The sequence below is a fragment of the Punica granatum genome, chromosome 1, assembly GCF_007655135.1.
Source record: "Punica granatum isolate Tunisia-2019 chromosome 1, ASM765513v2, whole genome shotgun sequence".
Taxonomy (NCBI): domain Eukaryota; kingdom Viridiplantae; phylum Streptophyta; class Magnoliopsida; order Myrtales; family Lythraceae; genus Punica; species Punica granatum.
The window spans coordinates 9293671-9306618 of NC_045127.1; the positions used below are offsets into that span (position 1 = coordinate 9293671).

Sequence of the window (12948 nt, forward strand, 5' to 3'; positions counted from 1 at the left end):
CTGATAAAGGAGAAATTGAATTAATGGGGATCACACATACTATTCCTTAGCATTAGAACTAAAAGATTACTAAGAAAAGGATTATTCCTTGGCAGTTTTCTTTGTTAACATTTGGGTGGCAGTTTTCTTGAATTGGCAGTTAGTTTTCTTTCACTTTTCCTCAAAGTTGCTGAGAGAGAGCCAGCCACACTATAGTGGAGCCTAACATGCCTGCAATTACAAAGCATGCATATACCTATTTATTTTATTTAGTTTTTTTCCCTTAAAAAAATATCTTTCTACTGAAAAAATGACTTCTTTTTTTTCCTTTGTTGGGTTTGTTTCAGTTATGGATCCAGACGAACAGAGAAGTTAATAAAAAAAAAAAACTGTTTCACCTTTTATTGTGTTAATACTGGGAAAGTAGGCTTCATGTGCTGCTATATATATTTTAATAACATTTAGTCTTATTTGACATAATCAGGTCAGATGCCCTCTTGTTCTCTTGTTTGATTTAAGTGGTCACCACCTGCCCTTACCGGAAAAACTGACAAAAAGAAGATATATATATATATATAACGTCTTGCCAATTAGATCATTAATAAACAAAATCACGGGTCCCACGTAATCTAGCGACAACGATTATATTTTTTTTGCTAAGTAAAAAAATATCGCCTTATGTCACGTTGCCACGTCATCGAAATTGTAAGGTCTCTCATACCGTCATATTAATATCTTTATATTTCCAAAATTTTTAAGAATTTTTAATGATATACAAATTAAATATACATGTATCTTCTACTTCATTACGCCAATAATTGAAAAATTAATTTGCACCAGCGAAAAAAGTCAGTTTAAATGGTATCATATACAAGAGATAACAAAATTAATCTATTTAAATACCTAGCTGATATTGAACTCTTGATATACAAATTTTTTTTGTCAATGAAAATATATATGAAATTAAATGAGGTAAAAAATATGAAGTTAGATGAGTATATCAAATACATGAAGATAAAAAAAACATTTAAATGAGCCATATTGTCTAGCTCATGGATTTATAATATTTTTCTCCACCAAAATAGTTAAAAGATATATTTGTCAGCTATGCATGGGTATCAATATAATTTTATATTATAGAGATTATAATATTATTTTTAATTAAATATTACTATGAATAAACATAATAATGAAAAAAATAAAAGGCAAGGATTGTAGAAAAAAGGAAAATGTAAAGAGGGAAAAGAGCAAAAATGGAAGAAAGAGACTAGAATGTGGAAGCAATGGATAATTAATTATATAATTCACTAATATTTGATGGCTCATATAAATCAAATTATATGTAATATGCATATTTTTTTTAAAAAAAATTATATTAAAGGAGCCTTTTCCATTCATAATAGATAGATTTGATGCACCTAAATTTGCTGACTGGGGAAGTGCAATCAACTGGAAGTATGAGTTCGTGCACACATATGACGTTCTATCCATTAGTTCGACCAATGGCCTAACAGACGATGCTCTCGTTTGGTTTCATATCATACTTTTTTTTTTCCTTTTTATGAGTATGATATGATATGTCATTTAATTGAGTTGTTGTTCTTAGGTTAGTTCACTTCATGCCAAACTAGACATACGGGTTGGCCGACTGTTGAGTTCAGATGCTTTCAAGTGTTAACTGAACCCAAAATTTAGTGTTTCTCCATACTAGATGCTGACCCGTGTTACGCATGGACATTAACAATTAAACTAAAATAAAAAGAGTATTTCATTTCTATTTATTTGTGTACTTTCTCGTAACATTAATTATAATGCGAAAATAAAAACACATGCAATGATAACGTAAAATTACAAAAACAAATCTTTTTCCGGCGGGCTTAGAATATTTAGAGACGGCAATGGTAGAAAAACGGGAAGCCAATGGTGGAGAGAGCTTGAGGAAGAAAGATGAAGTAGCGCCTACTTTTTTTTTTTTTTTCGCCATAGTAATGTGTAGTTATTAGAATGATTTTACTAATGTAACCTCATTTTAGTGGCTCAGAAGAGTTGGAATGTATCACATATGGATATTAGTTAAAAGTTACATTAGAGGACTTTTATTTCCCTTTCCAAAATAAATACAATCGACTACAAAATACAGGAGCTAAGGGTTTTAAGGTGCTCGGTTAAGCAGTCGACTATATTCATTTAGCCATCCGGACAGTACAGGTCGAGACCGGATAATAGTATAGATAAAACGCCATATTTCCCGATCGCTGACCATAAACAAGAGTGCTACGGAAAAGCAATTAAATTACGTGTTAACCATTAAGAGAATAGGAAAAACAAAAAAACAAATACAACAAAACTCTCCCCGCAGACCTATCATCATACAGAATCGAGCAAAACATATACAAAAGAAACGTTTTCACCAAAAAAAAAAAAACAAAAAAAAGAAGCAATTTTGGCGACCACAGGTCAGCATGGATACACTTTCGAGACCAGCAGGTGATGATAAAACAATAGACGATGGACAGTCATCGACTAAACCTACAAACAGCCTCAGAGCAGGTTTTATGTGGATCTTATGTGCCTTTAAACTTTTCCTATGCTTATGAAGAAGTTCACTCGTCATGTGCACGAAAAAGGCTCATATGTTCACTGGTGGATTTCCCTGCACGAATAATCCCAGTAATTGCACCAGCATCATTTTACAGAACAGAAACAGAAGTAAAACAAGGGCTATATCCATCTGAAGGCATCAGAAAAGCTGCTAACCAAGCAGGCATATTTTTAAGCTCAGAGATTTTCCATAATTAACCAGAAAATCTTACCTTAAACAAGAGGTCATAAGCAATGTGTTCCCAAGGCAAAGATACAGACATTAAGCAGCACTTGAGGGGTATCATCTCCTCCTCGTGGTTTGTGGCTGCAGATGCTGCTGCATATGCGTGCTTTGCTGCCACAGATGCAACAGTTGCTGCCTTCTGGAAGATGGAACCAATCCCAAAGCCCCGTCTAGACACAGAGACAGGTGAAAAAGGACCCGCATCCTCATGACTTTGATCTGAGATAGATTATAAGATCAAGTTTCAGAAAATGCTCAAGAAATCTACTGCATACTTCACTTTACTCATCAGCATATATGTTTTCCCTGGAATAAAGGCATCCACGTAGCACATACCCAGAAGTCCAAATCGAATGAGCAGCAATTATATATAAACTAAAACTAAACGATATATAAAATTATTTGATGAGGAATTGAACATATATAAAGAAGTCATTACACTAACCAACAACCCCAGAAACAGCGACTTCAACTTCTCCGCGTCCTCCAGGACCTTTCATGAAAAGCCTGTCCGTTTTTCCAGGAGAATGCCCAAGCGAGAGGAGGCTCCCGAACTGAGACTTCCCAGCTGAACAAAGAAAAAGAGATCATTAAGGGTTATATTCAGCATAGCTCAGAAGCAAGATGCATTGTACAAGCTCTAATATTGTTATTCACAGAATTAATCAGAGCAACTAATAATTTACATAATTGAGTGATCTCATCTCATACTTCCCATCAACTTTTTTTCAGTCTTGATCTAATTTGGAATCAACTGAATCATTTCAAACGCATATGTCTACATTAATCCTTTTCACATTTTCAGTCTTGCCATATTAAGTATCCTATCAAAGGACAACACTACGGTGGTGGCAGCATTATGTGGAGGTCTAAGTGAGCCAAGCAGTGTTGAGTATTGGCAAGCAAAAGCGTGGCTCAGGGGAGATACTTGAAGAAGAGAGCTATATGCAATATCCTTCAGAAAAACTATGAAGATTAATACTATTAATTGTTCTCAAATGGCACAGCCTTCACCAATAATTCATTTGACAGTGCAGTTTCAAATTGCCACATGGACCAAAACCTGGTGAGATGAGACATAAAAGGCCAAGAGAGGCCTAGCTAGGATTCTGTATTGCTGAATCACGATGATAATACTTGTGCCAGGATCGTAATAAATCAAGCACAAGCCGCAAAAGCCATGCTTGACTTTCTTTTTCTTCCCTCACTTGAACCATAGGGAATGCATGAATTACCCCACAGACCATTCGATCAGTTATAGACTTGGTACTTATTAGAAGGATACTGCACAATTTGGATGCTACAAATCACATTAATTCTTTTCTATTATATTAGTGCTTCAAATGTATGTTCACAATATCCCGTCCTCCGTTCTTTCCCAATTTTCTCCTTCCCAACACTTTAACATCCTTTTACCACTTTTAACAAGTTTTACTAATGTTGTCTACTTGGCCTTCGCATAGACACAGAGCAACTGGTAGGAAACATACCATTATATGCTTCGAGAACCATTTGATAGCTTACAAATCCTGAGAAAAGAGTGATCTGCAATCATAGCTTAACCAGTCAACATGTTTATACACAATTAACTCCATAAAACAAAAAATAATATTTGATATGGTTATTACCAAGAGACAACAATTACCCAACAAATTCATTTCAACATTTGAACATGAAGTCAGGGTGCACAGAACAAAATATATCAGCCAATGGCATGGCCAAATAAATTAAAATTTTTAATTCAAACCAATTACAAAAAATAAGATAATGAGAAAAACTAAAAGCACCAGATTACCTTAAAGCAAGTCAATAGAAATACAATTTATAGAACAAGAGGAAGGAAGAAAGGAATTGGGGACCCTAAGCAGTGACATGCATATTTCAAAGGGAAAGAGCTCAGAAAGTTTAATTTAGATAGTGATGAAACCTTCTTGCTATTGGAGCTTCCTGGATTTGTCTCGACTTTTCCAGGAGGCGCATTACTAGAACTACCATCACTCAGCTCCTTCACGGATGGAAATGCGGCTCCATCATGTGCATTTAGTAATACACAATAGCAATGATCTGTCGATGACAAGACCTACATTTAATTGGAAAACTGTCATCTACACTTATAATTGGAAGTCCATAGCAAATAAGGATAAACATTATCACATGCTTACCACTGCATCAAATGTAGAATCAAAATCATCAACTGCAAAGCATATATCTGGATATGCAGGAGATGTCTCTACTTCCTAGATATATGGTAGTGACAGTGTCAAATGAAATGAAGCTCAAATACAGCAAAATCAATTATCGAGTAGCATAAAAGCATTGCCTTCTTCGCGTCCAAATGGAAAGTAATACGACTTGGAGATGCATAAACAATCTTCACAACCTACAGAGCAGACCCATGTTTCAGCCAGCAAGAGGAAATTTTCAATGAAATGACTCAATTTCAGTACGGAAAACAGATACAGAGTTCCTGTTTGGAATTAGAATCAACAGACAGAACTAGCCTTTTCTCTTATCAGTAAGAACCTATAATGCATTAAACCAGCAATTACCATCTCACTCACACACAATTCCATGATCTGGTCTCTTTGATAATGGCAAGGACCACTACAAAGATAAGTAGTGAATAGTACTGAATTTCTGAGGAGTAATCTTTGGGTATCTACCAGGACCTTTTGGTTGGCCAAAGAAAAGAAAAGAAAAGAAAAGAGGGGGGAAAGAGAGAGAGAGAGAGAGAGAGGACCTTCTGGTCCTCAGCAGGCTGAAGAAACCCCCTTTATCCAAAATTGCAGAAGTAGTTTAAAGGAGTACATTTTCGTACTACTTAAGGGAAATATTCACTCATATGACATCCAGGGGAGGGGAACAAATGTATACAAACACGCAATACTCATAGATAAAGAGGATAAATATGAAGGCAAATACAAAGAAGAAATTAAGAAATTGACTAAATATTCTGGACACGCTACTTAGAAGATATAATCCGACACTAGTTGCATAAAAAGCTCCAGAGATCCTGACATTTAGTGATAAATTTCTGTGTTGAGCAGCTTACCTTGTATATAGGAGAAAGTTGTGTATCCTGTCCTGCTTGATGATTACGAAGGTCCTGATGGCTGGAAGAAACACCAGAAGAATAGTAATTGACATTTTAATCATTATTGTTTTTTATTTGATGAAACTACCTTCAGGTACAAAAGAAAACAAACACAAATTGGCATATGAACTAGTAATATAGCACAAACAAGAACTAGTACTCTCTCTCTCTCTCTCTCTCTCTGTCTATATATATATATATATGTATGTATCAAAGTTTTTTTTAAAATAAATATGTATTAAGTTAAATGTCTCGCAATTATCGGAGCATCCATATCAAAGTATTAAAGTGATCTAAAAAAAAGTACATAACAACAAAAAAGGAAACCAGAGGTTACCTGCAAATTGCCACAGTAATAGTATATGAAGTGTGTGCAATCAAGTTCAAGTAAAATGAGCGTCTCCAATCAACATCAGCTGAAATGTCACCGACTAGTTTTTCCATCTGGTACACCAAAAACATAACAATTATACCACCAATTGGTAGAGATAAAACTGAATGCAAAGTCTTTGTTTAGTTTAAATAATCTAAAGCATTTTTCTGTCTTGTAATCTCATTGGAATATGTAAAACTTTTCTTTTAGTCTTATCTATTACCACAGGAGTAAAACATACAATTTAATGATGTAAGACATGATCAGTTTGTTGGCTTAAGAACCTTTGATTTTCCGACACAAGTGTTAATTGATAAAATTAATATTTCACGAGCCTCAGCACTAACAAGAGAAACATAATTTATCAACTTGAATTTTCAAGTGAAATTAATATGCAAAAAACATTAACATGAAGCAGGAAAATCCTATTGTAAATCAATTGATCCTACTAGATGCCTATAAATATCAGTAGGGTAAGAGCTGAACCAAGTCATGCATTAATTGAAACTTTTAGCACAGAGAAATTATTCATGGTATTACCAATTATGCAAAACAGAAGAAAGTGCAGTGATCAAAACTTAGAATCATCAAGGTGTTTTAAGACTTAAAATCATCGAGGTGTTTTAGACAGCACCTAGTTCTCTAGTATTCTTGATAACCTTTCAAAACTGCCAGTACACAAGGGATAAGATTAGAAGAGAAAGGTGTAGTAATGCCTCGAAGCTCACACTAAAACCAACTTTCATTCGATTAATCAACAGAATAACAAGACCTTCCGGCTTCTTTCAATGAAAAAACACAATTATTTAACACTGATGTTTTAGTCAACCAACCAGAAGCTCTCAGTACAGCTTAGAGTAGATCAATGCTCAAAAGAGCAAGGCTCAGACATTGTCATATGCTAACTTTTACCTTAGAGGCCCACCTGCGAACAAAGAAGGGAGAGGTGCCCTCTGGATTATCACGATAAGCCTGCGAACTCTGTCAAAACATAACTTTATGAGTAAAGCCTTCCACAACAATCAACAGGGAAAAAACATATCGAATGCATGGTACCGAGTGATTGAAAACATCATGCCATGCATGGAAAAGAATTCAGCAGAAAGCGGAAAGAAGTACCATTTTCCGGACAAGAAATATAAGATCATCGTCCTGTCTTCCCCTGGACTCCTTGCCGCGGACAAAGTACAGATCGAAAACATCATGCCAGAACTGCGAATCCATTTCGACATCAGAAGCATCCTGTTCTTCCACCACGGTTTTACCTATCAGATTCGAGTGCTTCTTCACCATACTCAACAATTCACGCCTGCAAACAATAGTGCATGGATCAATCACTACGATGCCGTTGAGATCACGCACTTGAGTAGTTCAAGTAGAAATTTCATCACAAATTTGAGATGAACAGCAAAATCAAGCATCAAATGGAGTTTGAGCAGCGTAGCTTCAAGCTCAGAGATGTAGTAAACAGCCAGTCAACAATGTAAATAACGCAAGAGGAAGCTTCAGCAATCAACGACCGACTCAACGCGCTTCACTCATATTTCCGACTGAGAGGCAATACAGAGAGAGCTCGCTCTGCCCGGCCGGAGCTCAGCTCAACGGCCAATTCAGTGAGACTCCAAAGATGAGTGATTACTCTCAGACATGCAACTATAGCTTAAAGAAGTTGTCAGACTCAAAAACCGATCGAATCAGCAAACAATTGAGTATCCGAGAGACGAATTCCGATGTACACGGACCTCGAGGGAGTCTCTCCACCATCTCCGATCATTTCTTCTCAGATTTCCGGCGAAATCTATCCTCCTCCCGTTCTGGTGAGTTTGGACTTAACTGAACTCCGTCGGCCTCATTGGAATCAACGATTTCAAGCTTTGCGCGTAGGATCTCGAGAAGGAGGAGGAGGAGGTGGCACTGCCCGATCCGACCCGAGTAACGACGACCGACCCGAGTAGTGCGAGAAATCATGGTTATAAATATAGCAAGAAAAAAATTAAAAATTCTCAAAAATTGAATTTTTTTAGTTTATATATTTCTAAATTACAATATTTGTTAGAGTCTTTATATATGTCGATTTTAAGGAAAAAGGTTTGATTTATTCAGCAGTGCAATTTTCCAAATAAATTTGCAAAGAGTTAATTCTTTTTCCTTTTTTTCTTTTTTGGCTTTGCAATGACAATTGTCGGAAAACAACGTGTTGTTCCATATGTGCACCTACCAATCAACTCATCATTGATTCATTCGTCTACCACTGAGAAACAGGTGCATTTTCGTGGTACTCATACTTGTCTATGATTAAGAGCTTTCGACTTCGATTATTACCAGTCAAACTTCTTATAAACAATTTATGGTATTCTGTCTATCATTTATCGGCTCATAAAATTTTCTCATAATAGAAGAAAAAATAAAAAGTTCATGTTGCATCTTTTATCCGTATAGCATGTAAATGAACATTTGGCGTAAACATTAAAGTGCGTTTCGTCAAGTCGTAACAAATGATAGCATTTTGGTTCTAGTTGAAAATTGATTTCAGCATCACTTTAGCTACTCAAGATTTTAAAAGAGCGACGGTCTGCCTCTCCTATAACCGGGCCCATGTTCAATTTAAGGGGAAGTGAGCATGTACAAGTTACGTAAGTTCAAACATGAGTCAATTCCTTCTCTCCTCGCCAATTTTCACCATCATCCTTCCATCTCCACTTCCCAACCATTATCGGCAAATAGTCGATGCTCGTTAAGTTCATAGTACCATGCTAAGCTGTTTACAGCCTAAGACAATCCCTTCCGTTTCTGCTCGATGATACTTCCAAAAGGACCTGCAACTCATTCCTCAGCTTCAGAACAGAGAGATCCAGTGATGTTAGCATATCGCATCGAGTTAGAAAGAGCTGCTAGTGAAATATTCGGACATGGAAATTGCATAGGAGTTCATGTACATCAGGTTTAGCATTTTCTTGAAGGAATATAGAGAAGAAAGAACATCGAAATAAATGGCATTTGCATTGATCTCGCTGAGAATAATACTTACTCGAACAGCAGCATGGTAATAGGGCCATCTGAAAGCAATCAATTGCCAAATCAAAGAAGCCATCCCATCCAATTTTACTGATTCCAAAGGTTCCTTACTATAACATTCTGAAGTACAGAGATGACAGATCCACTGGACTAATTGCGTGGAACCAAAGAAGAAAACTATCCCCCCATCCTTCCCCGTTCAATTTTGAAAGTAATCAGGATACAATAAATGACCTAAATACTACCTTCTGAGCAGGAGGGACCGATTTGGGGTTGAACAAGAGAGCATTTCACTATACTTGATATACTCCTAAAACTACTGCCACTGAACTAGGCTATGGATAATCTACTATAGTATATTTTTGGGGCAGCTAAAGCACAATTGCATTCGTACAAACAATTTGAGACACGATACCCTAGCTTTAAGCTGTAAGGACAACTCTTGTACCTCCAAGAACATGAAGATATAACGCGAGGCACAGGGTGAAAATAATAGAAGACTTGGCACTGATAAATCTCACTACTTCAAGCCCCCTAAGAATAACCTCCTCGTGCACTGTACCGAGACTCATCCTGATGCCCTCTGATAGTTTCCATGACAGAAACAGCAGAATAGACCGGATGGTCTCGAAGGTCACTCTCCCAGTGACATCAAGCACAAAGCGTCTGTTGCTCGGCACAGCTAAGGTGGATGAAACCTTGTTGGCCCACCCACTGTCTTGTACTTTGGAAACTGAGCTCGGCACCTGATACTTTGAAGGGACTTCTAGCTCAACGGACTTGTCTCCAACAACACTGAGGTCTTCAGTCTGATCAACGATCGAACAGGAAGATTTTGCACCAGAGTCTGGACTTGTCAACACTCGATGAGATGTCCTTATTAGTGTCTCGATAGCACTGTTACAGACTGAAACGAGAATGTCCTGGACCTTGTCCTGATGCTTCGGGTTGGTCAACCCAGCGAGGATCTCGTCATAGGTATTGATGCTCATGGTCTTGTCGAGATAAACAGCAACAGCAGTGCTCACAAACTTCTGTATACAATCACCTATGAGCTCTTTGCACTTGTCATCACAAGCAACATTCAACCACCTCAGCATCCCTGATGACTGAGACAAACATTCCTCACCGTTCGCCTTTAAACGATCCACTGATTCACTACTGGAGTAGAAGCCCAAAACCAAGTTCCTAGCAAAACTACCCACAACCACTGAAGCAAAACCAGTCCCGGCTGAAGAAAGAAGCCTATCCATGACCTTATCAGCGTAATTAGAACTCCGGATGCCTACTTCTGACCCAGTTTTGACACATGAATCTGTCTTATAACCACGAATAATTCCAACAGTAAAGGCCTTCGTCACCCTGCTAACAGATTGGGAGAACTCCTGCGATCTCGCAATCTTTGAGATTTGCTTCAAACTTCTGGGAATCTCATCCGTGTCTGACTGTAGAAACTCCTTCAAGTCGTTGGAGACAAGGCTGATGGTTTCTGCCGAATCAGAGGCCATCTCCAACACAGAAACCAGGGCACCTAACAGCTTCACCAGCCTCTTCCTCTTCCTCGTCACGGACGGCAAATGATAAACCCTGTAGGCAGCATAGCTCGAAATCCCAAACGCGGCGAGCAAGCCAATCCACTTCTTCCTCCTCCTGGCGAAGCCTAGAGACCTCTTCACAAGCTCATGATCCATACGATCAGAAACCCAGCCCTAGAGCTACAAAATTCCAAACCCACCAATCACAAAACTTAATCACAGCTCCAGGGTCCAAGTAAACAAACCTTACAAGATACCACAAAATGAACTACAAGAGAGTGGAAATATACCAAAAAAAGCTAGGGTTTCCATTTCAATTCAGCAGGGTAGTCAGGAAAATGGTCAGCGGAGCACAAATTATCACAATTGGGATTGTGGGCACAAGTGATGGGCAAGGATGAGCAGAACTACAGCACTAGAGTCTTGAATTATTCATTGATTGAAGAAATTCAAAAAACCCTTTTTCCAATTCTGACCATCTAAGAGACAGGCAGCTGAAATTATCCAGCGTTTGGCAAAATTCACTTTAGATGATTCGAAAATAAGAGCAGGAGGCCCTGAGCTCGGTTGCAAGGAGGGAGAGGGAGACTAACCTGGGAAAGAGAAGGGAGGAGATGATGATGATGATGATGATGATGATGATAATGATACCGAGGCGCTGCAGAGCAGAGAGAGATGGAGGATTCCTCGCAATTTAATGAAACGGCCAATTGCTGTTATTCGCGCCCAGAGGCAGCACAGAAAGAGAGAGAGAGAGAGAGAGAGAGAGAGGGAGATGGGCGTTAGTTGGCTACGATTGAAGGCGGGGAGTGGACCTGGAAATATATATATATATATAACTGCCAAAAATTAGGGAAGATATTAAGAAGAGTTGCTTTCATTTTGATCCCTGAAGTTTGCTTCTCGTCTCAGTTTGCCTCCGGGACAAATTCATTTCGTTCCGGCGAAGCCATGACAGCTATTGAACCTTGCATGGGTGTGGGTTGACTTGGAATACCGATCACGAGGTGCTTCCAATGGGCAAAGCACAGGCACTCGGTATGGGAGGATGGCATAATGGATTCTCATTTAAATAGACCATAATATAGAAAAGTCACGTTACATCATTGCTTGATTTAGAAACATTATGAGTATAATTTACGTGACTTAAATCTTTCATAAGTTATAACTCTTCTCGGCAAATCTCCTTAAAGAGTTTGATTATATACTATTTTCGATTGATCGAATATAAGATTAAATTATAAGAGGACAAGCGGGTTCTAGTTCAATCAAACCATATTACTTAAAACCTACTGGGTATCATTGCTCAACTTATTTAATATTTCGATTATAATTTATGTTTGTTTTTACAGCTCTCGTAAAAGAGTTAGCTGCAGTCTTCACTTCCTTGTATGATGGTAAAATCGATTTATTTTTGTCGATAAATTAATATCGGTATTCTAGAAAGCCGAGCCATAGTAAGACGGATCAACAGACCTTGGGACCAGTTCAAGACATAATTGAAGCTCTTGGGGGCAAACTGAGCAATAGTAGTTACTGTCAAGGGGGCATGTTGTAATTATGACAAGTACGGGGGCGAGTAATCACTGTGGAATCGGACCTTTCGGGGAGTGGCGCCAACAGAACTCGCAATCCCCGGCCTTTCTTGTATGCCCCAAACCTCGCTTACCTCGGCTCACATATTAATGAAGGTTCGTTAATGGACGGTGCGATATCAAGCGACCGTGCCATGGGATATCTAATGACCTGCTAAGCAAATATATATGGCGCTTTAATGATGTTATAGAATTTACATATTTATGTCCCGCGATCATTGAAGAAAATCAAATATAATATGAGAGGAGAGAGAGGTAATATCGAAACGTGGTGGCCATAAGCCAAAGCTACAGAAGTTTATTACTTAGACCGACTCATCGAATATATAGAATTACTAGCTTATTTATAGGTTCAGGAAGTAGTCGGACTATGATAGAAATAATATCAAAATACTATTATAAAATCTAAATGCGATACTAGTAAATCATAATGATATCAGTTAACCTAATTGATTGATACAATCTTATTCAAATATTATATTTTCTAATGTGATAAACTAACATCTCCAATAATCATAAACATAATGCAT

The 12948-nt window shown here is 37.7% G+C and overlaps 2 protein-coding genes across 6 annotated transcripts; both read right to left on the reverse strand.

The window, feature by feature from the left end:
- Positions 1-2205: 2205 nt before the first annotated feature.
- On the reverse strand, positions 2206-8230 carry LOC116192102 (uncharacterized protein KIAA0930 homolog). 5 transcript variants are annotated; one of them, XM_031520538.1, is made up of 12 exons: positions 8016-8230; positions 7393-7582; positions 7186-7254; positions 6238-6344; positions 5859-5919; positions 5127-5186; positions 4969-5043; positions 4734-4886; positions 4297-4351; positions 3252-3374; positions 2793-3025; positions 2206-2632 (listed from the first exon to the last, which is right to left on the reverse strand). In XM_031520538.1, exons 1-12 carry the CDS (start codon positions 8045-8047, stop codon positions 2609-2611), a joined length of 1182 nt encoding a protein of 393 aa, XP_031376398.1. In that variant the 5' UTR covers positions 8048-8230; the 3' UTR covers positions 2206-2608. The 5 variants fall into 5 exon arrangements, with proteins under 5 accessions (XP_031376398.1, XP_031376399.1, XP_031376400.1 ...); XM_031520539.1 differs by lacking the exon at positions 5127-5186; XM_031520540.1 differs by lacking the exon at positions 4969-5043.
- A 1024-nt stretch (positions 8231-9254) lies between these two features.
- Positions 9255-11616, reverse strand: LOC116192632 (protein PHLOEM PROTEIN 2-LIKE A10). The gene is made up of 2 exons (XM_031521228.1): positions 11417-11616; positions 9255-11003 (listed from the first exon to the last, which is right to left on the reverse strand). Exon 2 carries the CDS (start codon positions 10977-10979, stop codon positions 9711-9713), a length of 1269 nt encoding a protein of 422 aa, XP_031377088.1. The 5' UTR covers positions 10980-11003; positions 11417-11616; the 3' UTR covers positions 9255-9710.
- Positions 11617-12948: the final 1332 nt, after the last annotated feature.

Bases quoted from the DNA above. Each gene is read 5' to 3' on its own strand.
- LOC116192102 (XM_031520538.1), bottom strand. From the start codon at position 8,047: ATGATCGGAGATGGTGGAGAGACTCCCTCGAG. The intron at 5,044-5,126 runs GCAATGCTTTTA...CCATATATCTAG, and splicing joins TCCATTTGGACGCGAAGAAG to GAAGTAGAGACATCTCCTGC. The intron at 3,026-3,251 runs GTTAGTGTAATG...AATCTATCTCAG, and splicing joins CGCTGTTTCTGGGGTTGTTG to ATCAAAGTCATGAGGATGCG.
- LOC116192632 (XM_031521228.1), bottom strand. From the start codon at position 10,979: ATGGATCATGAGCTTGTGAAGAGGTCTCTAGGCTTCGCCAGGAGGAGG.